Source organism: Podarcis raffonei, chromosome 4 (genome assembly GCF_027172205.1).
Source record: "Podarcis raffonei isolate rPodRaf1 chromosome 4, rPodRaf1.pri, whole genome shotgun sequence".
NCBI classification, from domain to species: Eukaryota; Metazoa; Chordata; class Lepidosauria; order Squamata; family Lacertidae; genus Podarcis; species Podarcis raffonei.
In genome coordinates, this window is record NC_070605.1 from 34,817,900 (window position 1) to 34,842,909 (window position 25,010).

The window sequence follows — 25,010 nt, forward strand, 5'->3', positions numbered from 1 at the left end:
CGACTGAACCATAGGAACTAGCCCCACTTTTGGCATATGGAACTAATTTGGAGGGCTTTTATAGAGCCACGTTTTCTATCTGCCTGCACAAACAAAAGGAATCTATTACACTCATAAATCTTTTCCCCCTCCTTCCCACAAAAGCCAAACAGAAGGCTGGGAGATGTGCACAAGGAGCAGAAGTGGTTTCCAAGAAGATTCAGGGAAAACAAAGCAGGAAAGAATATGATGCAGTGCCAGAATATAAGTATATCATGCCAGGGTGGGTGTGAAAGGCTTGATGACAGCAGCCATGGCCACAATGGTTTGTCATTTTTTGCACGAGTCTTCAGTTCATGCTCTTCACACTTTACTCTTGTCCTCAGCCATGGCATAGGGATGGGGAAGAAATTGAATTTGGATTCCATTTTTACAGGAATGTACCTAACTCACACTTCCTGAAAAATACAGACAACACAGCCATCCTTCAAAATTCTTAGTTTTCTGAATTTTGCATTTATTAGGGGGTAGTGTGCAGGGAAAATGCATATGTTGATGCTGGGGGAAATTGCTTGCAAAGATGTCTATATTGGGCAAACTTGCAGGAAAAGTTGTAATTGGCTGATTGGTCTGTCCCTAGAATGTCCATAAGGAGATCTTGTTTCTTATTTCGATAAACTACAGTTTAGTGCTATGTCTGAAACCTAAATAGTTGTTGCTTAACTGGCTTGGTTACTTGAAGGAAGCCAGATTTATAACCAGTGGTTTGAAGTTTGCTCATTCAACTATCTTCAGTCAAGACTAAATTAAGTTTTTTTCTGAGTTTGGGCATAAAAGTAAACTGTGGTTAATCTAAAGTGAAAATTTCCATTCTCCTCTTGGTTGCACAGGGGGAAGGGCACAAACCTAAGGTTTGCCTGTGATCGTTCCTCTAACCACTGTTTATAATTTCAGCCCAACCCAGCCATGGACTGCACAGGGAGAAATCTAGGCCCATTCTAAATTTTCCATGGAGATTGATGAATTGATGGGACTTCTAAAAAAATTTACTAAGTATGGGCATACTCTGGTAGCCCATGGGTTTAATTAAGCCCACCAGGCATCCTAATTTGACCCACGGGCCTTTTTACCACAGTCACACCCAGCTGTTTTGCACCTGACATCGGGTGTGGGTCAGGTTACGCTGATAATACACCCCCGATTGTTTCACTGAAAGCTAGGCTTGCCTTTGTTGTTGCTTTACTCTCAACTAAAAGGAGCCAACAATAGCAGGAATAGAGTACTGGATACAAGGGTGAGCTGGGAAATCTCAGCTCAAACATAAAGTCTTTAAGTGCTCTTAGGCAGGTCACTATTCCTTCAAGGCTCAACCTCCGCTTTGTAATATGTGCATGTCAAGTATCTTCCTTATTAGAATGCTACATTTAAAAATGAACAGATAATGCTTTTATTGTGTTTTATATCATCTTTTCAGCATTAATTTTTTTAAAGAAAGCAACAGCAAGAAATAATGCTTGATCATGTAAACAACCTTTAAACTTTGTTTCTCAAAGATGCATAAAGATGGAAGCAGATGAAAATGAGAATACTCTACACTTCCTTTGCTCCAGTGTGCGTAGCGTGTCCATAGAGGAATTAAGCCCTTCAGCAACGCTTTCAAGAATGAAGCAATCATTGTGCTTCCCTGAGAACTACTCAACACTCAGGCTGGACTCAATCTCATTCCCATGACCAGCCTGAGAATTACAGTCCACTTCTGACGCTTTAACTCAGAAGATCAATCGAGCGCTGACCTCTGCTTTACCCCTGTGGATCTGTGGAGAGTTATTAAGAGTGATTAGTTAGGAATTACCCCACAGCAGTTTGCAATGATATTATTATTATTGTTCTGTCATGGCATAGACACACTGCACAGAACAACAGGAACAAGTTTCCAGCGAAACCCTTATCCTGGATACAGCCCAACTCAATGTACAGACATAGATTTGTTCCCATGACAAGCACCAGAGCTTTTGCACATCTTAGTACTGTTGAGTAAGCACAGCTTCAGGAGAACCCAGAAGACTGGAGGTATTGGGTTGGATCAAGACTTAGTCATGCTTAGAGTAGACCCTGTTCCATTGATTTCAATGGGTCTACAACTCTCATCATGACTTATGTCTGACTCTAACCCAATATAAGCTAGCAAATAGCCATCACAATAGGTATAGGTCATGTTTAGAGTAACAAGCCAACGAAATCAATGGGACTGAAGTTAGTCCAAACTTTCAACTACCTGTTATGACAGGTCGAGTGTGCATGAAGATAGTCTCTAGATTACACAGCAACAACAATTTTATTATTCATGCCCTGCCCACCTGGCTGGGTTTCCCCAGCCACTCTGGGCGGCTTCCAGTAGAATATAAAAGTATAATAATGTCAAACATTAAAAATTTCCCAATACAGGGCTGCTTTCAGGTGTCTTCTAAAAATTGTGTAGTTCATTATCTCCTTGACATCTGAAGGGAGGGTATTCCACAGTGCGGGTGCCACCTCCAAGAAGGCCCTCTGCCTGGTTCCCTATAACTTCACTTCTCGCAGTGAGGGAACCTCCAGAAGGCCCTCAGAGGAGGACCCCAGTGTCTGGGCTGAATGATGGGGGTAGAGACGCTCCTTTAGGTATCCTGGGCTGAGGCCATTTAACTCCTCCATCCCCTGCATCTGACAATGTAACTGTCTGGAGTAAGATACAACTTTTGGCCTCTCTAAACTTCCTCTCTCTTTACTATGTTTTATGTGCAGAGCTGGGCAAACCAGTTTTCCCCTGGACTGCTTTGGGGAACCTGGGAAATGAAGGACCTTTCCCTTTTACTTACTTTTAAATTAGGGCCTTGCAGTGACTGTCGTACCAAGAAGAGAGCAGGGAGCAGGTAGGTTCCTTCGGATGCTTACTGAGTAGTCAGTGCTTCCAGAACAATGTCCCCTAGGAGTTGTAGTTCAACTAAGGGTCACTGTGATGCCCATGTCCCTTGGAAATACTACAACTCCCAAGAGAAACTGCTTTGGAAGCTTTGACATGCTCCACTGCCATGGCACCATCCAAATGTAAAAGTAAGTAAAAAATGGAAGTTACATAGGTGGTATCAATCTGAGTCAGTGAAGGTTTAGGGAGCTCAGAGGTCTTTTAAAAGCTCACCTCTCCTTTGAGCCAGGCTCAAGTGAATTCTCATGTCAAGCCTAGTTATGTGACATTTCATGACTCTTTGTGGGGATATATTACACCGTGTTGTCACCAAAGCTACAAGAAAGGAAAGATTAGAGTGGAAAGTGAGGCCTTCTTAACCATTCCCCCTCATGCGGTTTTCCACTGAAAAAAATCACCCCCTTCCCTTGCATGTGGTTTTTATGTCCACTGTGAGGGGAAAGACAAGAAGTGGAAGGTAAAAGTAGCTGGGGAGGGGTGATTGTCAGTGGAAAACATGCATGAAGAGAAAAGGTTAAGAAGCTGATATAATAATAATAATAATAATAATAGTAATAGTAATAGTAATAATATCCTCTCCTCTCATTCAGATCTTCCATTTCAGAATGCAACTTCAACAGCTGCATTCTGTAAAAACAGAACCCTCTTCAAAAGTATAACAAACTACACTCATCAAGTAACCCCTTCTTGCAGTGGAGGCTGATGCATAAGGAGAGTAGAACACTGCCCCACTAAAAAAACAGTCATCCTTTGAAGTGTCCCCACAATTCTTCACATTTTGCAGTGTCATTCTGCAGACTGGTAATGTGTACAAAAATGTATTTGGTAAAGTGTGCATAAAATATTTATATTGGTGAAATATGATAGTACAGTGGTACCTCAGTTACAAACACCTTGGGTTACAAACACCTTGGGTTACAAACACCTAGGGTTACAGACTCTGCTAACCTGGAAGTAGTACCTCAGGTTAAGAAATTTGCCCCAGGATGAGAACAGAAATCGTGCGCTGGCGGTGCTGTGGCAGCGGGAGGCCCCATTAGCTAAAGTGGAACCTCAGGTTAAGAACGGTTTCAGGTTAAGAACGGACCTTCAGAACGAATTAAGTTCATAACCAGAGGTACCACTGTAATGATATTAATAATAGTAATATTAATGACATGATATCAATGTTGGTGAAAAATAACGAAGCAAAACTGCATTATTAAGGAAAAATGCATTGCAAATATGTATGTATTAGGCAAAACGGCAGATAAAAATGTGTCTATTAGAAAAAATTTGCTCTAAAATGAAGCGTTTGGTGGCAGCTTTGACCACATGCACCTCTGACATGCACCATTTGTGGTGGTGGTGGCGGCCAACCTTCAGCGTGGGCTAAAAAGGGTTAGCCATCACATTTCCTGGATATTTCATTTGCTCATCCACATAATCTGGCATTTTGAGGTCTCTGCTTTCAATGCTAGATGCAGTTTTTAACCTGACAAGATGCTGAAATATGGCAACTCTTGCACTGTATGATGTGGCAAAAAAGAAATGAAAAAGCAGGCGAGTGCTGGTGGTGGAAGAGTCATTGCTATGGTGATTAGCAGCTCTTGCAGAGGCAAACTCTCTTGGGTATAATGTCATCTTCATTGCTGGAGTTGGACATTTTTCTGTACGATGATGAGTAATCACCCAGGACCTCAATGTAAACCTAGAATGTGTCTCACTGTAGAGCTAGTTATGCATGAGGATGTTATTTGGCAACGTGGCAGATTCATATTATCATATAAAATTATTGTGAAATCACAGGGACCATGTGAGAATCTCAGATTTCTTTCTTTGAAGAAGAGAAAGTGTCTGATCAGTCTTGCAGTGCAATCCTATGTATGTGTACTCAGACACATGCCCCACTGTGTTCAATGACGATTATTCCCAGGTCTAATTAAACAAACTAAACAAACAAAATATATTAAGGGTGTAGGAATCCCACCCCCAAGAAATGAATGGTGTCCATTTAATACTTACTGTTTTAATTATTTGTATATATTTGTATAAATATGTTTTGAATTTATTTATAAAGATAAAACTGGAAATAATACTATTACCAACACTATTATCAAGACATGGAAGCACAGCTACCTTTTCTTTTTTGTAGGCTGCAAACAGACTTCACTTTCACAAAGTCTAAAAACATTTTTTTAAAAAGTTGAAAATGGAGACATTTGCAGTTCAAAACACAAAGGTCCAGGCTGGATATAATTCCCCACCACCCTGAGAATTGAAGCTGGTTGGAAGAGGGAGCCCTGTGCATGGTGTGTTCATCTCTCTTTCATCCCTGGCAAACAGATTTTGCAGCTTTTTCTATTCTTTGTTTCAAAAACCTGCAGATCCTGTTTTTAAGGAAGGACCATATCTCAGTGGTAGAGCATATACCGTATTTTTCGCTCTATAAGATGCACCAGACCACAAGACACACCTAGTTTTTCGAGGAGGAAAACAAGAAAAAAAATATTCTGAATCCCAGAAGCCAGAACAGCAAGAGGGATCGCTGCACAGTGAAAGTAGCAATCCCTCTTGCTGTTCTGGCTTCTGGGATAGCTGCACAGCCTGCATTCGCTCCATAAGACGCACACACATTTCCCCTTACTTTTTAGGAGGGAAAAAGTGAGTCTTATAGAGCAAAAAATACGGTACTTTGCATGCAAAATATCTCAGGTTCAATCCCTTGCATCTTCAGGAATATATCATCATCATCATTATTTGCAGTTGGGGGAAATTACTGGTACTTTCAGAAACCCTGGAGAGCCATTGCCTGTTGGTTTGGAAAATACTAAGCTAGATGGCTCAAGTGGCTGACTCACTATAAATCACTTTCCTATATTCCTTCCAACATCCAACAACAGGTGATAATGAGTAAAAACATATATATGCATATGCAAGGGCAAACTATCTGAAGCATCAGACTCATATCATCAGAATCAAGCCTCTGACTCAAATCACTTTCTGCCCTCTGAAAATCTGTTCCCCAGCCCCAGAAATAATCAAAAACGAAAACATACTACTCAAGTATTCCAACACTTGGCCGTCTTGAAAATGGATTTAAAAACACCCTACCCAATAAACATTGGGTGTATGGTTCTAATGTGAGATTCAGCAACTTGCCTATATATCCACTTTTGCTTGGTAATTTTTTCATCCAGGCTGTAAAAAAAAAAAATGTTTTATAGCATTGGGCCAATGAGGTTTTATGGTAAGAAGTTGGAATGGTCTTTCTATTCAGAAGAAATCTGTGAGTATTTACTAGTAATGCAGTTTATAGGATTGTCAGAGGAGTGCCATTAAAGCTGGATAACTGCAGAATGCAAGATGCTTTTCGGGGAGGTTTCATATCCTGGAGCCGTTATAGGATTAGCATAAATTACCGCTGTTTGCTAGGCTGTCAGCATGAGAACAAAACAACAGGCGGAGACTACGTGTTTAGGAAGAGGATGCAAAATAAGCAGGTGCCACTAGGGATGGGCAGATAAGCCTATTTCCCTTCTGAGTCATAAGTCTGTTTTGTCCCAGGTTTTGCACACACAAAATGAGCACAGGCATTGCATGCATTTTGTACTCATTTTGTACACATTCTTCCTCTACAATATCAAATGTATTTCCAATGTATTTCCCCCAAAATATGTATCTTGGTGTGCATTATTATTTTTTTAACCAAGAGTGCATTGCAGTAATTGGAGAAACACATAATCAAGCACATAATCAGAGCACGCCAGGCACTCCTGTCTTCCACTGCCTCCCGCAATTTGGTCAAACTCATGCTGGTAGCTTCGAGAACACTGTCCAACCATCTCGTCCTCTGTCATCCCCTTCTCCTTGTGCCCTCCATCTTTCCCAACATCAGGGTCTTTTCCAGGGAGTCTTCTCTTCTCACAAGGTGGCCAAAGTATTGGAGCCTCAGCTTCAGGATCTGTCCTTCCTGGGAGCAAGCACTCAGGGCTGATTTCCTTAAGAATGGATAGGTTTGATCTTCTTGCAGTCCATGGGACTCTCAAGCAAGTAGGCATGTATATATATCTGCTTATAAGTTTGGGAGTGAAAATTAGGCCAGTTCTCTTCAAAATGCAGAGCAAGCAGGGGCATCTGCGTCATGCTGGCCCATATCTTCCCTAGTATTATTTATCTTAACTTTCACAGGCAGTGGCTTTAGTTTCCAAGTTCACAAGCAGAGGACTTTCCCAGCCTTTCTGCCCAATATCTTTTCAACAGGAAACGCTACACCTTGTGCATGCAAAGCACTTCACTGCCATATGTGCTCTAGAATTCAGAGTCTGGAGTCCCTTCAAACAAATTGTGCTTTTTGCAGAACAGAAAGCAGAATACCAGATTTCAGGGCAAAATGCTCCTGTACTTTCTGCTGTTGGGCTTCCCATAAAAGTGGCTCTTTCAGCACATGCACATTAGAAGAGAACACATGAACACTTGTTGGATTAGACCAAAGGTTTGTCTAATTCAGCATCCTGTTGTCACAACAGCCAACCAGATGCCAATGGGAAGACCACCTGCAGTACATGAGGGCAATAGTACTTTCCCCACTTGTGGTCTTCAGCAACCTCAGAGGCATACTGTCTGCAATACGGGAGGTAGCAGACAGCTATCATCAGGGATGGATTAAATCTGTCCATTTCTATTCTCTATGTGTCTCATTTTCTCACTTGTTTGGTGACCCCTATTTCCCGTCACAGAGCTACGTTTCTCAGAGTGGTTAAACTATCATTCCCCCTTCCTAGGGAACTCTGGGAATTGTAGCTCTATGAGGGGAAACAGGGTTTTTCTAGCAACTCTTGACACCCATAGCAATTTACAGTTCTCAGAATTGCTTGGGGGAAGCCATGACTGTGTAAAGTGGGGTGATAACTGCTTTAAATGTATAGTGCAAAATCGGGCCTTGGTTAGGAGAAAATATGGGTAGAGGCAGCATGTTTAATAGGTACCCAAATAGTATTTTATAACTGACAAAGAAAGTAAAAAGGATATTAGCAGGCTCATTCAACTGACCAAAGAGGAGACACATGGCAGGAGTTGAAACTAGGAAGCTGGAGGCTGAAGAAGGCAAGTAAAGCAGGTAAGTTTGTTTATTATTATTATTATTAATCATGGTGTGAAACCAATTTTGCAGCAAGGGCAGCCTCAGATGTTTTTCATTCTTTGCCTCCATTTCCACACTTGTACTTTAACACTAACTGTTCTGCGTGAGGAGGATTTCAGGACAAAATTATGGGACATGAAATGATTGGAAATGAAGCCTAATATCTGCCCGGAGACCTTTGCAGGTGCAAACAGCATGGAAAACGAGATGGCGTATAACCATCATGAGCACAAATAACTATGACTGGCTAATTTAAAAGGTGTCTGGAGGGGCCCTCAACTGTTCCACAAGAGTTGCACGTTTTATCCTTTCCCGCCTCCCCAATGATCTGTTGATTTTATCACAGGGCAGCAAGCTTACAGTGCAACAGTTGCATAGGTACATACTTGGATCCAAGACTGTATTTTTTAATCTATGAAGGAATATTTTTCTCCAATAAAAAAGAATGTTGTTCCCCCCTCCCCAAGCCAAACAGAGGCTAGGGGTGGAATATTGCAACCTGAAGTTATTTCATTGTGATTCCTGGAATTCCAGCTTTTTGCCAAATCACGATTGCCTGCAGCAGTAGCTGTGCTTTCAAATGGAAAAGGTTTTCTCCCCCCCCTCCTGTCCCCATCTCCAGCTACTGTATGAACATCTGTGATATATAACACTCACCTCTTTTTATATGGGAGCCCTTGGGATTGCAACTGGTTTATAGTCCTAGGAAATCCCAGCTCAGACGATGTCAGGAATTAATGTGCTCATAAAGTTCCACCTTAAAACTAATTGAATGTGTCTGCGGCCAAGTCTTTCGCCCAGAGAAGCTCCGCTAAACGGTGACACATTGCGTTTGGAGCTAGATATTCCACATCTGGAATCCAAATGTTTGACGTGATGCTAAAAAAAAAAAAGCCAGCACAACAAACCAGCAGGACACTTTACAGCCAGAAACACAAGCAACATGGACCTCGCTCTCCTCTGCATGGTCCTGCCGCTGCTCACGGTGGCCTGGGGCCAATACATGGACTATTATGACCCATATAGTGACTACAGGGGCAGCGACGGATGGGTCAATGTGTACCGGCAGGGTTTCAATTTCCAGTGTCCTCATGGCCAAGTGATAGTGGCCGTGAGGAGTACTTTCAGCAAAAAGGAAGGCTCTGACAGACTGTGGAACTATGCCTGCATGCCTACCCCTCACACCTTGGGAGAGCCCTCAGAGTGCTGGTGGGAAGAGATCAACAGAGCTGGATTGGAATGGTAGGACACCAAGCTTAAACTTTCTTTAGGAGCTGCCATTGTGTTTGTGAGAGAGAGTGTGTGTGTGCGAAACCCATGTTACTCAGCGCCAGGCTGATGTGATGTTTAACAGATAGCAATGCATGTGGTACTAAAACAAATTAATTAAGGAATTAACGCTCTGCTTAAGCCAGTGTGAACAATCCAACAACCTGCAGTGATGATTCTGCTATGTATTTCCATAGATGAGGCAGTCACAACTTCATGTATTTATTGGCTTTATATCCCACCTTTACTCCAAGGAGCTCCAGGTGGCATTTTTGGCTCTTCCCATCCCCTCATAACAACCCCATGAGGCGGGTTAAGCTGAAAGGCAGTGACTGGACCAAGGTCACCCAGCGAACTTCATGGCTGAGTGGGGATTGGAACCCTGGTCTCCCAGATCTTAGTCCAGTGGTGGCAAACCTAGGGCACGCATGCCAGAGTGGGCACTCAGAGCCCTCTCTGTGGGCACGTGTGCCATCGGTCCATCCGCGCCGTTGCTGGGGGTTGGCAAAGTGGGCAGCTGTCCCCCCCAGACCACTGTGGGCAGGAAACTCTCACTAGAGTTCCTTGGGCCCCCCCATGCCACTGCAAGCTGGAAATGGGTTATTTGTTGCTTGTGCGAGCTGGAGATTGTCTGTGGTGATTGGACGGGAGATTATTGCCTGTTGTCGATTGGCTTCCTCTGTGTTAGTTTGGTGGCTGCCTCTCGGCATTCCCCTCAAAAAAGCTCAACAAGCCTTGACAAACACATACACACCGCAAAAGCTAAACAACTCATGGCACTTTGTGTTGGCACTTTGCGAGAAATAAGTGGGTTTTGGGTTGGGGTTTGGGCACTCGGTCTCTAAAAGGTTCACCACCACTGTCCTGGTCCAACGCTCTAATCACAACACCACAATGGCTCCCATTTGTACTGTTCCATTCCTTGCTTCCTTGATTTGTCTCCCTCCTTGTCTTGCAAGCATTGTACTTTTGTCCACCAGTTCAGCAACATTGGCTGGAGTTAGATGGATAATAGTTCTTGTTGTTGTTTGTAATGAGAAGAATTTTTGCTTGGCAGGGCTATCATATTCTGTTCTAGCGAAGCAGATTTTAACAGCGCCAGGAAACCTTGCAAAATCTATTTGACTAGAGAAATATTCCATGCGGGGCAAGAGGGGGGAGAGCAATGAATGTACATGAGCAATGATAGCTCTATTAGAATATGTTCAGCTCTCTGAAGAAAGTGCTGTTGATCTCCCGCCAACATTTTAATGATTTGAGAGATCTGCCCAGTGCTGGATGAATTTTGCAACGAAAGACTCCTGTTCCTATTCAGTTAAGAATGATTAAAAGTCCACCTCAAAAGATAGGGAGGGGATATTTTATGTAGTCCGAGTTCTCAGTTTCTCTTCATATTATGTGGTGCAGAACATTCTGTCACACATACTGTGCACTAAATATTTCTAGGCAGGATGTATCTAAACATGTCTTCTAATGGTTCGGTGTTAAATGCGCTGCCTCATTTCCTTGCTTATGATTCAATATATATATATATATTTGTTTAAATGAAACTATAGATGGAAGAATTATCTTGTCCTTTGACTTGTGGTCAAGTAATCTTTCCTCTCCCCATTCCCCAGTAGTAAGTTCTTCTTACTAAGGTGTTAAGTTGGTTGCAAGGTTCTTCACATTCTCATTTTTACCTTACTGCCTTTAAAATTTGTGTTTGTACTAAAACGGCACCACAACTTTCCCTCAATATCCTAAAGCCAAAAAAGAAATCTGAACAAGAGGGCATAATCTCTCACCACCCCACCTCCCCTAGGAGCCTTTGGCACTTTGTGTTAAACATGAAAATGTTAACTGAACTCAACAAAACATTTTCACATCTTTTAACTGTATTGCTCATCATTGCATATATTTTTCTTCTTCACTTTGCTCACACAGAATGTGCTTATTTGGCACAAGATAGGAGAGGGAGACCTGCCAGTTTCTTTGCTAAAAAAGAAAGGAAGAGATGGTCTGGAGTTATGTCTTTAAAGGTGAAATGGAAATAAGAAAAAGCATCTAAATCTGGAAAAAAATATGCATGTTAAGAAAGCATTAACACTGACCTCTTAACACTCTGGTTTGGAAATACAAATGGCCATTTTCCCCCCATGTATGCTATCGTTAGCTAATATTTTGCCTAGAAATGCTGATGGAGTCTATGAAATAAAACTCATCATACCAAAGGATGTACATTTATTTCCCACCCTTTTCTCAAGGCCTGGGTTTAGGAAGTAATATATCTTTGTGCCATTTTATCCTCACAACGACCCTGTGAGGAAGGCTAGGCTTGTTGAATGGTCTCTTTAAATTTGAAGGTTCATTATTGTTCCACAAGATATGTATGTCTTTAAGGGCCAGAGCAAATAACTTGTCCCAGTTTTACAGCTGTGAAACAGTATAGCAGGTGCTGCTAAGTTGTGTTAATTAAGCTGTGTCAGCAATTGGGTATAGTATATAAAGAGCAGCACCTAGCTCTCTCAGTACCCTGGGGGATGGGTTGGGTCATGCTTCTTGATGTATTTAGTGTAAAAGGAGTTTTTGTTTTTGTTATTAAAACCTTGCTATTTTTGAGTTCCTTGTAATGCGTGGTCTCCCCAGCAAGCTTTCTGCAGTGCAACTAAACTGCAAATAGCCACCAAGGCTAGGCTAAGAAAGAGCTGGGACAGCTTCATGAGCCTGAGTTCTCCCACTTGCTAACCTAGCTCTCCCTCTACTCCACCACACTTTCCCTGTGACTTTGGCCACAGATGACGATGATTTTGGTAATGCTGCTAAAAATGGCAAAGGCAGTTTTACTAGTGATGACAGCGGTACACAAGAGTGTGTAGCCACAAGCAGTAACAGGTCCACCGTACTGCCTTCTCCTCTTTTAAAAAGCATTGCTTGCTTCTACCTATGCAGCTGGCGATAACATAAGATGTTCAAGCACACCATCATAAAATTAGGTCGCATCCACTCCAGACATTTAAAGCACATGGCTTCCCCCAGAGAATCCTGAGAACTGCAGTTTCTGAAGGAAGCTGTGAACTGGGGACACACACCCTGCACAAAAGTAGTTGTGGGGGTGAGGAGAAAGGGCTTGGCACTGAGGAAGGCTAGTATGGGGCAAGCAGTGCTGGAGCCTGGGCAAACTCATTACAAACTGGAGAAGGGATGCAGCTCATTGGTAAGCAGAAGGTCCCAGGTTCAGTCACTGGCATTTTCAGGTAGAGCTAGGGATTGTCCCTTGACTGAAACCCTAGCAAGCCTATGTGATTCTAGGCTGTACTGAACCAGATTGACCGATGGGTCTGCCAGAGTGTAAGACAGCTTCCTTTGGTCTTTGAAAACTGCTATAAGAAAAAAAAAAACACCGCTCCCTTTCCCTTATGGGGTATTCCGGAGCCCGTATAGAGTCCTTAAGTGGGTTCCCCAATGGTAGGAGAAAATAACAGAGGCCAACCAGAGTATACTGAGAAGCAAAGTGGCTAGTAAGCCTGGTCTTTATTAAAGGAACTGTTGCAACAGGGTCCCCACTCACCACATGCAGGAGGGAGGGGAACCGTGAACAATGGTGCGCAAGCCCTTATATAGATTTTTGAAATTGCCCACCCTGTAGCCCAAGGCCACCCCCCAAAACATCACAGAGGGAGGCGGTCTACAGCAGAAATCCTGTTTGCCAGGATACCTGATAATGGTCACTAATTGCATTACCTGGGCAGTCTGGCCATTCTTTTGTGATGGTTAATACTTTAGGTCCTGAATCTGGGTCACAGGCTCACCCTATTCATACACAAATACACCCTTAAGACAGTATTTGCAAGCAAAAAGACAATGGGAAGGCTTTCCTCATTTGCCTCCCTTACTACAGAGGAATATTTGAGGTCACTGGGAGAGTTAAAATGGCTTCAGGATTGCTCTCCCATACTATTGCAGACACATTTCATATATTTAGATATGTGTGCATTTATGAATATTTATTCTATATCTGAGACCTTAATTTTTTTTTTAACAAAACCATATCCAAATGCAACTATCTTCATTCACCCCTTTTTGCTGACAAAGTCGAAAGTGAGTGTAAGGGGAAAATGACTGGTTAACAATTCAAGGCTGTAGAGCCATTTGAGGTCATGTTCCTTTGGAATGTCTGGCTTTACTTATCCAAGCTGAAACTGAAATCCTTACGTGGAAGTTTTACCTAGTATGAGCACCTCACCCCACCTTTGTACCGTTTAATGATTTTAAAAACAAAGCAAAAAACTTCCTTGATGGCGGCACTGGTGACTGTGAAGTGATAGATGAAGCCATTAGCCCCAACTACTATTTGATGGTGATATGACACAGTAACCGTATCAGCGCTTGAGAAAGAAAAGCACATGAAACAATCATCTTGAAAGAACTGCATGGCTTTTATGGTAATAGCTGAGCAAAGCAGCCCTAGTTTATCGGCTGTTTTGAAAAACGGAACACAGGGATTTCTGTGAAATAGTGCCAGCGAAATAACTGCCACACAGTGGTGGCACTATTAGAAGTGCTAATAGATTTGGTTTCCATGACAGGCAAATAGATCTTTAAAAAGCACTTATTCCTAGTCTACAGCAGCATTTCACTTTTGGAAGAATTTATACCTTTGCCAGCAGCCCCTAGAGACTGCAGATAATTTTCTTAGTGCATGTATGGTAGACTATCACAAGGGAAGGAGAATCATCATTATTAACTATTATTAAATTATTGATTCTGCTGATTTATAAACTATTTCATAGCTACAAGCTATCAAAGTGATGTACAGTAAGTTAAAATGAAATACAAAAGATAGACTGCAAAGACAAAACCATTTATAAGATAGGCAGCTAGCAATCCATAAAACAAATAGCTTATGAGAAAGCCTTCTAAAACAAAAATATATTTAAACTTCAAGGCACCAGGAGCTTGTCTGATTTCAGCTGGTAATTGACTCTGGAAGGTTGGTTTCTGGTACAAACTAAGAGGAACCTTGTGGCATGCACAGCAGTGCCCTATCTGAGGAGCACAGTTTTTGGGCACAGTTTTTGGGCAGGCATACAGCTACAGGTATGAGACCATTTAAAACATCAGAAAAAGTTAAGCTTCAAGGGCTGGCGCTGTTGGGGAGTCACCAATGTCCCGTGTACTCAGGAGGGTTGGTCTTCCCATCACAAAATGTCAGCTGCAACTACCAAAGCTTGGTAGTCCTTTCAGGGCTGGGCAAAGGGAAGCCAGTGATAGAGTCTGGGTTGCTTCTCCATATTTTGCAATGTCGCTTGCTAGCAAAGAAGTGTGCATATAAATGCATAGGTTAGTGAGAACACCATACAAAAAATGCAATACATATGGGGAAATTGCTTTACAAAAATGTGTTTGTGAGGCAAATTTGCACACAAAAGGTGACTATTAGGAGAAATTTGCACTAAAATATTGATGAATTTTCATGAGGACTTTTTTAAAAGTTGCAAACTGATGTGGAAAATGGAATGACATGGGTTGCACGTCAACCCAGTCTCTGAGTGGTGCAAGAGTCCAGGGGTTCCAAGCACTCACCTAGGGTTCCATTTCCTTGGAAAGAGAGACAGCGGGGACTGTGGTGTCTTTAGGATATGTGGTTTATTTACTCATATACACAACCTGAGCCTAAGATGGAGGGGCTCACAGCATTTACACTTTCTGATAGTCACAGGCTTGGAATCAAACAGAAATCAAGCATGTCTCCCACTGTCTGGCTTCTACCTGCTTCTAGCTGAAGCCCCAGGACTCTGGCTATTGTCCTTCGAAGTAGCTGCCAGGTGAGGAGAGGGAGAGGCTCGCTCATTTGCCCACAGGGCACCATCACTTCTTTTGCTACATTAATGGTGGTCCTTAGGTGACAACTATGCCCATTCTCTCACACAAGAACTTGCCTGACTAGTTCATCAATGGAATCCTCCATTTAGATTTCAATCCTTGCTGGAATCAGGACTTTGGGAGTTAGAAGGGACTCAGGCATCATGCAGACCAACTCTTCAAACTCACAACAATAATATTGGAAAATTAGAAACCAAGAAATACAAAAATAGTCATATGTGCTCATCCCTAGTTGCTAGATTCCAGTACTCTGCAAGAAAGTATTTACAGGCATGTTTATAACAACAACAACAACAACAAAACTGCTACTACTAGTAGTACAACTTATTTTCATTATCCTTTTTCTCTTCAGGTATCAAACATGCTCAAATAATGGGTTGGTGGCAGGATTCCAGAGCCAATATTTTCCATCGGTGCTTGATCGAGAGTGGCAATTCTATTGCTGCCGCTACAGCCGGAGATGTCCATATTCATGTTGGTGAGTTTACAAAAGTGCACTGAGTTTTTAATGCATTGAGAGCATTTCTAAAAAAACACCCAAGATCATTCCCTTAAACTCTGAAAGCAATAAAACCTTTCCAGAGATGTACAATTAATATTTTGTAAATGATTGTGTAAATGATTCCTCAGAGAAAGCCTTCTTAAATAAAAATGCCTTCAGTAGGTACCTAAGCATCAAATACTATGTGCCTGTCTGATTTCAGTTGGTTGACCCCAGAGGGCTGGAACTGTAATACAAAAAAGAAACAGTTTCTAGTACAAACTGAGCTTTAATATAGAACAAAACAGGGTAATTTGATGTATCACAAGCTGAGCGACTGGGTTGTTGATATAGCTGTCCAAATTAGAAACCAGGATGATTTTGTCTGTGCACATAAGATGAGCACTGGCAAATTGCTTCCTTAAATGGACTGACCAAAGGTGATTCAAAGTATCATAGACAAACAGAACTACAAAGGAAGTGAAGTTTTCAATTAGATGTGCACAAGATGTTTACTTGCCTTTTAGTGGGCCAGCTGCTGACCTACATGCAGCAACAATGCATACAAGTCCAGAATAAAAATTGCCTTGCAGATAGGAGGGAAAGTAATCTTGGATTTCCCTTCATAAAATCTTCAAACATCCTTCCAAGTGTCGGCTGATGTTCTGCACCTGTGCGTGAAGCAACGGCCCTGCCAAAAGTCTGCCTTGTGAAGGAGGTGCTTTCTGCTTTACTAGCGAAGGTCATCATTAAGGCCTTTGCTTACATTTATGAAGGAACTGGTTTTGTGCCTCAGTGGGACAAGTCACGCTACTGTATCATTCAATTCAGTTGTAATCTTGGAGCATCGATTTGCCATGTCAATTGAAGGCTCTTGCCTGGCAGCTTCGGATGCTGTTCATATCTGAAGCACCACCTCCCTGCTTCTGACATCCTCATGAGTGTGTGCTTAGGTATCCATCTCTATCTTTACACATGAGAACATAAGCAGAGCCTGCTAGATCAGGGCCAATGGCCCATTAGTCTAGAATCCTTTTCTCACAGAGGTCAACCAGATGCCTGTAGGAACCCTGTAAGCATGAGCTGAGTGCAACAATATGTTCTCTATTTCTGATTCCCAGTCAATGGTGTTGTCCAATCCACTTTTTGAAGCCATCCAAGTTGGTGGCTGTCACTACTAGTGAATTCCATAGTTTAACTATGCAGTGTGTGAAGAACTATGTTCTTTATCTGTCCTGAACCTTCCGATGTTCATCTTCATTGGACATCCATGAGTTCTAGTTTTATGGGAATGGGAGAAAAATGCGTCCCTGTCCACTTTCTCCACCCTACACATCAGTTTATATACTTCTCCCATCCCCTCCTTTGCTCACATTTTCTCTGAACTTAAAGAACTCCAAATATTGTAGCCATTCCTCATGGGAGAGTTGCTTCAACCCCATGCTTGCCCTTTTCTGGGTCTTCTCCAATTCCACAATGTCCTACACTGTGCACAGAATTTACCCTTAAGACTTTTCAGCAAAGATACGTTTTATTATAAAACCTTGTTAAGTGTAGCCTCCTCCTAGTATTTCCATTTTACAAACTAGATACAGTCGGACCTTGGTTGACGAACGCCTTGTGACGCCTTGTGCAGGAGCTCCCTGCAGCCAATTGGAAGCTGCACCTTGGTTTCCGAACGTTTTGGAAGTCAAACGGACCTCCTTTACAGATTGTGTTCGACTCCCGTGGTACCACTGTACTCACTTTGTGTTTGAGCAGACAGACTGGCCCCGCAACTTCTGTGTTTAATCAGGATTTGTGCAGAGTCCCTGAGTCTACATACTGACTATTACAGTACTGCGTCATTTTATGAAACCAAGCAAACCTTGTGCTCAGAATCCTGTTGGTTGGTCTCTTAATGGTCTGACCTTGCCCACAAACAGCTATTTGCATTTTATTATTATTATTATTATTATTATTATTATTATTATTATTATTTTGTATACTGCCTTTTATCCGTAGATCTCAGGGTGGTTCATCACAACATACCCTCTTTATGACACAAGCCTATGCATTTGTTAAGCCCATGAAGTTCAGAGGGATTATTTGTACATCAATGTGCATAGGATTACAGCTTTAAAGTGTAATCTTATGCACCTCTACTCAGAAGCAAGCCCTGATGAAATCTATGGGACTTACTTGCCGGCAACTGTTCCAGAAATCCAGCCTTCATTTACTAGGAACCTGTGAGATCTCATTAGTGCTGAACGTGGTTGTCTTGTTCTTTTATATGGGACAGTTTTATTACTCTATCAAAATATAATCTTGGAAGGCAAAGTAAGGTATTTCCCTGGGAAAGGCTCTAGCAATCAGCTACATTTTATGGTTCTGTGATGAGAGGCCAGCTGTTCTATAACTTCCAGCGTTAGCCTGGAAGGAATAAAGAAGAAAGTTAAATAGAGAAGTAGCAAATTCTTTGCAGATGTCACTGTGATGTTGCATCTATCTGTAAATGTATATAAGTGGAGGGAAATCTCAATCCTCAGCTTGAAGCAGTCTGAAAGATAAACAGCATTTGGAATGCTGTTTATAATAACTTCCCTGCTCCAAGCAAGCAGGGCTGCCGAGGTCCAGAAAGGTTTGGCTGGTGCTACAGCTGCTCTCACTCACCATTGCCTCTCCAAGCAATGACCACATTTACCAAGACCTTACAGGATTATGGGCCCTAGCGGATGCAACTGTTTCCTCTACACAGTTTGCCATTTGTTAAAGGTGTTGATGTTAATGGACTCTTTCACTGGCAATGTCAGTGTCTGGAAAATGGCGCAACTGCAGAATACAGCTGGTATCCCTAGAAGGGAATGGAGGAAGTCTCTTTTGCTCTTCTTCATGCCTCCTTCCAAGGAGAGAGCCTTGCTGAAAGGGTGCTACCCTTCCCATGTTGCCCTCAACATGGCTTCTCGCCACTTCTGGTGATTTTCAACACAATGGCCTGGAAGGAGCTAATGTGCAGCTGGTCCCCCTCAATAGGAGCAGGGAGAGAGGTTCTTTCTCCTCCTTCTTCCCTCCTCCTGAGGAGAGCTGCCATGGCGCTGATACTGCTGCAGGGCAAGGAGGAGGAATGACCACCTGCACCTTGGGGCCTCTTCTCTCTCCTATGCTGTGATGAGATGCCACCTCCTCAAATTTGCTGCCCCAAGCAAATGCCCCGTTTCCCATAAATACATCATTGCCTACCTGGGAATGCCTGGGATTGCACCTGGTTGGTTATTATGAGAATAGGGTCCTGGATGAGGTGAGCCATTGGTCTGATCCAGCAGGTTCCTAAGGACTTTCCATATGCAAAGCAGATGCTCTACCAATGAGCTACAGCTCTTCCAAGGTTTCTTGTGTTTGAAGATGACACAGACATAGCAGGAAACCCGAAAGGCAATTGTACATCTCCCTTCCTTCTTCCACACATGCACACCACATGGCAAGAGAGAAACTTACATAGTACCATTGCTCTCTCTATAAGGCATGGGAGATAAGTTCTCTTTTAAGAATTTTGAGCCGTTCCAGAATTTCAGAGTCAGTTGTTCTTGTTTGTGTTTGTTAGAGAATGTTCTTCTATTACTGGCAATGTTTAGACAGTGCACTGAATGGTCTTTTGAGGGCGGGGGCGGGGGAGATGAGAAAAAAGAGCCAGGAAATGATCTGTAATTAAACCACATCTGCTATGTACATGACATAGTAAACTACTAAACAGAAAAACCAAGTTGTGGAATATATGTTTAATTATATAAAAAATAGGGCAATTTCAGTGTGTCTATAATCACCGAAAATAGCTAAGGGCTTGTAGACAGAGAGACTCCACTGAAGTAGAATAACCAAGTGAGACACTATGTTCTCCTCATTTCCATTCCTGACTCTGACACAGGCTTCTTGTGTGTACTTGGGCAAGTTGCCTAAATTTTCTATTTCCCTTAATCATTTGACCAAATGGTGCCTTGCGGACTACAACTCCCATCAGCCCCAGCCAGCATGCAAAGGGTGAGAGGGGTCTCACAGGGGCTGAATTTTCGAGGATGCCAGCAACCCTTAAAAAGTAAAAGAGGAGGAAGGACAGCAAATCCAGGCCCAGTACAACAGGTTACTCCCTGGGCCAGTCTCTTAAGAATGCCCTGAGTAGCAGTAAGACATCTGTATTTGATGAAGCATGAATGGGTAAACCAACATGCTGCACAAATGCAGACAATGTTGTTGTTGTTGTTTTATTTTGCCCATCTGACTAGGTTGCCGTAGTGACTCTGCATGGCACATCACGTGTCACACATCCGAAGCATTTCTTTTCGTTGAAGAAACTAGCAAGAACTAGATGAAAAGTACTGAAGACAAGAACTGACCAAGACACAACTCTCTCTCTCTCTCTTTACATTGCTTTAATTTATTTATTTGTTTATTTGAAAAAAAAATGTACTACCAATATTAAGGTGAGGGTGGGAATCATGGCAGTGAGCAGCATAGTATCCATAACAGATCTACATCCATTTTAAAAAAAATGTCACCCATCAGCTTAATATATCGACCATAGATGGCTCGGGTGCGTTTCAAGCAGGTGCCTAAATGCCAATACTGTAGGTGCCTTCCTGCTGTTCATTGGGAGTGCATTCCAAAGGGCTGGTGCTACCACACCAAAGGCCCTGGACTTAGTAGACACAAAATGGACCTTAGGAGAAGACCTTGCTCCAACAGAACCATCTGCTTAATGCTAGATTGAACACAGCCCCTCTGTGTTTGTCAAGAGCAGACATGAAATCACAGGATGTGGGGCAACTACCCACACTTCAGTTCAAAGTGGGCGTGATATGCACTAGGTTAAGTTACATGAGTGAACAGGTTTTTTAGTGGGCTGACAAAAGCAAAAGTCATAACATTTGAAACATAACTGTTCTTACTTTTTCTAGAGAAGGCAAATAACTTGATTCCCCCCTACTCCTCCTGTTTAAAAGGTTGACAACAGAACACCCAGAACACTACGGGGAAGATATGGACATGATGATGTATACCTATGATCATTACATCCGTGGAGCAGCCACAACTTTCTCCGGTGTGGAAAGGTCAGATTCAGAAATTCTCTTGAAACCTGAACCTTTCCTGTGCTGCAAAGAAATGGTTTGTTACATTGTAATATCCCCCCCCCCAAAAAAAAACAATGGTGTGGAAGGTACAACATAGACCAAGGGAGGTAGGGACTATGGACATGGAAGACACAAGTTCCATGATGATCCCTCTTCATGCATTCACTGAGCTGGAGACAGAGTGGCAATCTAGCCCTTGCCCAATCAGAGCAGTATGGGACTTCTGTATCCCACCCCCTCCTTATCCCTTAACCAATCAAAGCAATAGGGGACTTTCCGTACCCCAACCCCTCCAATCCTCCTCAAGGAATCCTAATTGCAGGGGCAGAGGACTTCAGCTCAAGGGCTGATTGTAGCCCTTTGAGTCTCTCTATTAGGCTTCCAATAGACTCCAGCCAACCCCCTTCCCAAAACTACAGCCCTCACCAGCCCTGCTCTCCTTGAGTACTTTTGCAAGGGTCAGTTTTTCCTTGAATTGTGATAATTCTTCTATTGCTTGTTTGGAAGGAGGACTGGGAGATGTGAGTAGGTGGGAATGGAGTGGGGAGAGACCTCTGATTGTTGAGTGTCTCTGGAATGCACCCTACTCTACAAAGGTAGAGGCCATACATCCATTACCCTGCCTAATTTATGCTTCTGGCCCTAACCACCACTTGTATGTGGCCCCCAGAAGCTGGCCCATAAAGGAATGTGGTCTGAAATTGTATTGTAGGCCTAGCAATGACGGGTCACATTTGCAGCTTCTCCTTTGGCTGAGGGCAGAAGTATTCATTCCCAGGCAAACTCTGCCCGCCTCCTATTTTTCTTTTTTCAGAGAAAATGAGGTCAAATTTCATTGAAAGCAGTAAAGGACTTGCATTGTACTAAGGCATTTTTGTATTTGAAACAAAATGCCAAAAATGATGCCTTCTCCCCTGTTCATTTTTAATTATGGGAAATGTCCACCACATACTCAGTCTCTCTAGCCAAAGCATCTGTTTCTGTTTGCTTCATGGCAATGCTTCCTCTCCCATTGTTTCCTGGAGAAAGCTAATGTCTAGAAGTTCCCTAAACATCAAATTAAGGTTCCTCCAACGACCAGAACCCTGCTATTTAGGATCCAACACCCAATTTTTGTTGAAGTTTCTACCTCCAATAGTTCAAAATCATGAGATGATGATGATTAAATTATTACCTGCCTTTCACCAGCAGATCCCAGGGCAGGTAAGATTCAAAATTCAGAATTAAAAACAGTTAGAACAGATTACAGCCACAACATACAACTCAGGTGTCAAAGGCCAGAGTAAAGATGTGCGTCTTTAGCATTTGCCAAGAGCTGTATATTGAAGTACCCAGACACACCTCTGTGGGGAGGGAATTCCACACCATAGGGGCTGCCACAGAGAAGGCCATACTCTGGCTACACCCTCTGAACTTCCAGCTAAAGTCATTTAGCTAGAGATGATCAAGTCGAAAGAAACGAGCAAAGTTCATCCTGACAGATCACAAAAACAGAAGCCCAACCAGAAGCCTTGCTCTGTTGCAATGTTCTGTCTTGGTCATCACCTAAACACTTCTTTCCTCTATCTTTTCCCTTGCAGGGATCGCCAGTGGAAGTTTATTATCTGCAGGATGACGGATTTTGACTGCCAGTTTGACAATTTTAAGAAGAAGTGAATATGTGCCATGCTTCTGGGGGGTGGGGTGGTAGGGGGGAAATGAAGGTAGAGGGGAAAGGAGAAAAAAATAGCAAAGGCAATATATCAACCATACACCAGTTTCTTTGCAGATGAGTAAGAATGACTCTTATTCTGCAAAGAGGGCTGTGAAGAACACTGAGCTCAATTTTACAAGACAGGCACATCCATTTGGCTCTTAATTAGGGATTAGATGGGCTGGGTTGATTTACATAATCTCTGCAGAGCATGTGTGCAGAGTACTTCCACTTCCACCCTTTCCTGGCCCTTCGACATACCTGGTGAATGCAACGGCAGGGGACCCATGTTAACACTGTAGTGTGTAGTGTGTGTATTTCTGCCCTTCACTGGGTCTCTTCCAGCACTGACCTGAGAGTATGGGTAGCTGCCTTGTGTGTGTGTGCCTTTAGACAACACTTTGGACCATTCCCTTGACTTTTTAGATTTTTTTTTATTCACAGCTACTTTACATTGTTTAGATGCTTTCTGATATAAACCTAGATGAAGCCATTTCCTTTGCTGTCTAGCTCACCTGTACAGATGCATCTTGATTTTGCATGGCATCTTTGTATCCACTGCGCCCTGTTGTCAGTTTGCAAAAAAGGACCGCCAAAACTCCCAAAATCGTGCATTGCTGATGTTTCAGAGCTAATCATTTGCCAACAAATGCTACCAGTGTGCATGCCTGCTTCAGAATAACCCAGAGCAGCAAGCCAAACCACACAGGATGTTAATTGTGCCCCTTTGCTTGGAGTGCAGACTTCTTATTGCACAAACGAAGCAGTGTGGCAACTCAATCCATATTGAGATCTTGGTGTGGGGGTAGGAGGGGGCTTTAGCTCTCTGTCCCCTGCTGTAGTCTCAATATTTGGATTGCCCTCCATGCCCACAATTTGCATTGGGAAGGAGAAGCAGCTGAGCAAATGGGAGCTCCCCAGCACCACAGAATAATTTCAGGTTCCCTCCTCATCTCGACGGGGAATGCAGTGGTGGTGGTATAGGGCTGAAGCTTCCCTACCCCTGATCCAACTCAGGACCCCACTCTGTCAATTTCTGCAGAAAAAATCTTGCTCCCAGTGCCAAACAACATGATTAATGTAGTGCCCTTACAATTAGAGGATAGCAGAGGCATTTTTTTCTATGCCACAATTTTGCAACCCATGAAAATATATCACATTCATATTATCTGTTGTGGGGAACCCTCCCCCCCCGATGTTGCTTACCTAAAACTCCCCTCATCCTTGGCCATTGGCCATGCTTTCTGGGGCTGATGGGAATTGTAGTTCAGCAATATCAGGAGGATCAAAGCTTCTCCATACCTGTTATATAGCAAGCCCGCCTAACAGGAAGGATGCCAGAGATTGCTTATCAACACCATTGCCTGAAATATGATCGCTTCTACAATTAATATGTCTAAATTTCAGGTGAACTTTGAAACGGTATCAAGTTGTGTTTTTCTTAATGTTTCCTTTGACATCCTGAATAATCAGAGGCCCATGATGAATAAAATAAGACCAGATCTCCAACTTCTAACTAAAAAGGGAATATAGAGTTGCAGTTTTGTGACTGAACACGATTGTGTAAAACTGACGACATCCTGATGTTGTGTGCTATGTAAGTCAAATGTGGGGTATAACTTATTTGGCATTAAAAGGTGTGACCATGTCCCTGAAGCTGGTGACAATTTGTTCTATCACAGGAGAGGATTAAATAAATAAAAAAAGGGAGATACTTAAGAACCCAAAGACAACCCTGTTGAAATAAACTATGCAATTTACTCCAATTGCCTGTATTAGGATATCTTTATTATGTCCGGTATTTACAAGCACATTGTCAATTGTTATCCTAATCAACTGAAAAAATAAAATGGTGATGCAGTAACTTTAAAACATTCTCTCCCGCCCCTCAACTACCGTATGTTTCTACATTTGCTGGTTGCCAAGAAATAAGTCAATCGTGTTCTCAAGGACTCCAGGGAAAGAAGCAACATTCAGTTTTCAGTCAATGACAACAGGAAATATAACTGCTGGCAGATGGAAGCATTATAACTTGTTCTCTTCACTTGACATACCAGGGGTGGGTGGGGGTCATAGCCAGAAGCTGCCAAGAGCAGCAAAGATACCCCTTTCTCTCTGAGCTGCTTCCTTTTATCTGAAAAGGAAAATGGAAATGCCATGTTAGAACTGGCCTTATATCACTGCAGGCCCAATGGTGCCTCACACAATGGGTCCCTCATTTAAAATAAACAAATGAAAGAGTTGGACACTTTAAGTAGCGATGCCCTGAACAAGCACAAATTTCTGGAAAAGACGAGAGACTGCATGAATTTGCAGGCGATAAGATTACAGATGCCTCTGTGAAGAGCAAATGACTCAGTATGATACTGCCGAAGACCTGCACTTTGTTCACAAACGTTTCCTTGTTTGTAGAAGAGCCTCAATGGATTTGTTCTAGCCTGCTTCAGAGACTTTATCTCACTCTAGTCCCTTGCCAGCTCCTGCTGCTCGCCGTGCATGTGGCTCCTCTCTGTCTCTTTAAACAGTTGTGCCTTGTC

General features: G+C 42.6%; 1 protein-coding gene and 1 long non-coding RNA gene across 4 annotated transcripts; one reads left to right on the forward strand and one right to left on the reverse strand.

The window, feature by feature from the left end:
• Positions 1-1,486: 1,486 nt before the first annotated feature.
• Positions 1,487-19,191, reverse strand: LOC128412794 (uncharacterized). 3 transcript variants are annotated; one of them, XR_008330160.1, is made up of 3 exons: positions 19,153-19,191; positions 17,860-18,090; positions 1,487-1,793 (listed from the first exon to the last, which is right to left on the reverse strand). It is a non-coding gene; the product is annotated as an uncharacterized LOC128412794 (long non-coding RNA). The 3 variants fall into 3 exon arrangements; XR_008330162.1 differs by lacking the exon at positions 1,487-1,793 and adding an exon at positions 14,409-14,623; XR_008330161.1 differs by lacking the exon at positions 1,487-1,793 and adding an exon at positions 15,641-15,722.
• On the forward strand, positions 8,983-24,295 carry DPT (dermatopontin). Its single transcript, XM_053386153.1, has 4 exons — positions 8,983-9,305; positions 15,550-15,675; positions 20,652-20,759; positions 22,361-24,295. Exons 1-4 carry the CDS (start codon positions 9,007-9,009, stop codon positions 22,434-22,436), a joined length of 609 nt encoding a protein of 202 aa, XP_053242128.1. The 5' UTR covers positions 8,983-9,006; the 3' UTR covers positions 22,437-24,295.
• The last annotated feature ends 715 nt before the right edge of the window (positions 24,296-25,010 follow it).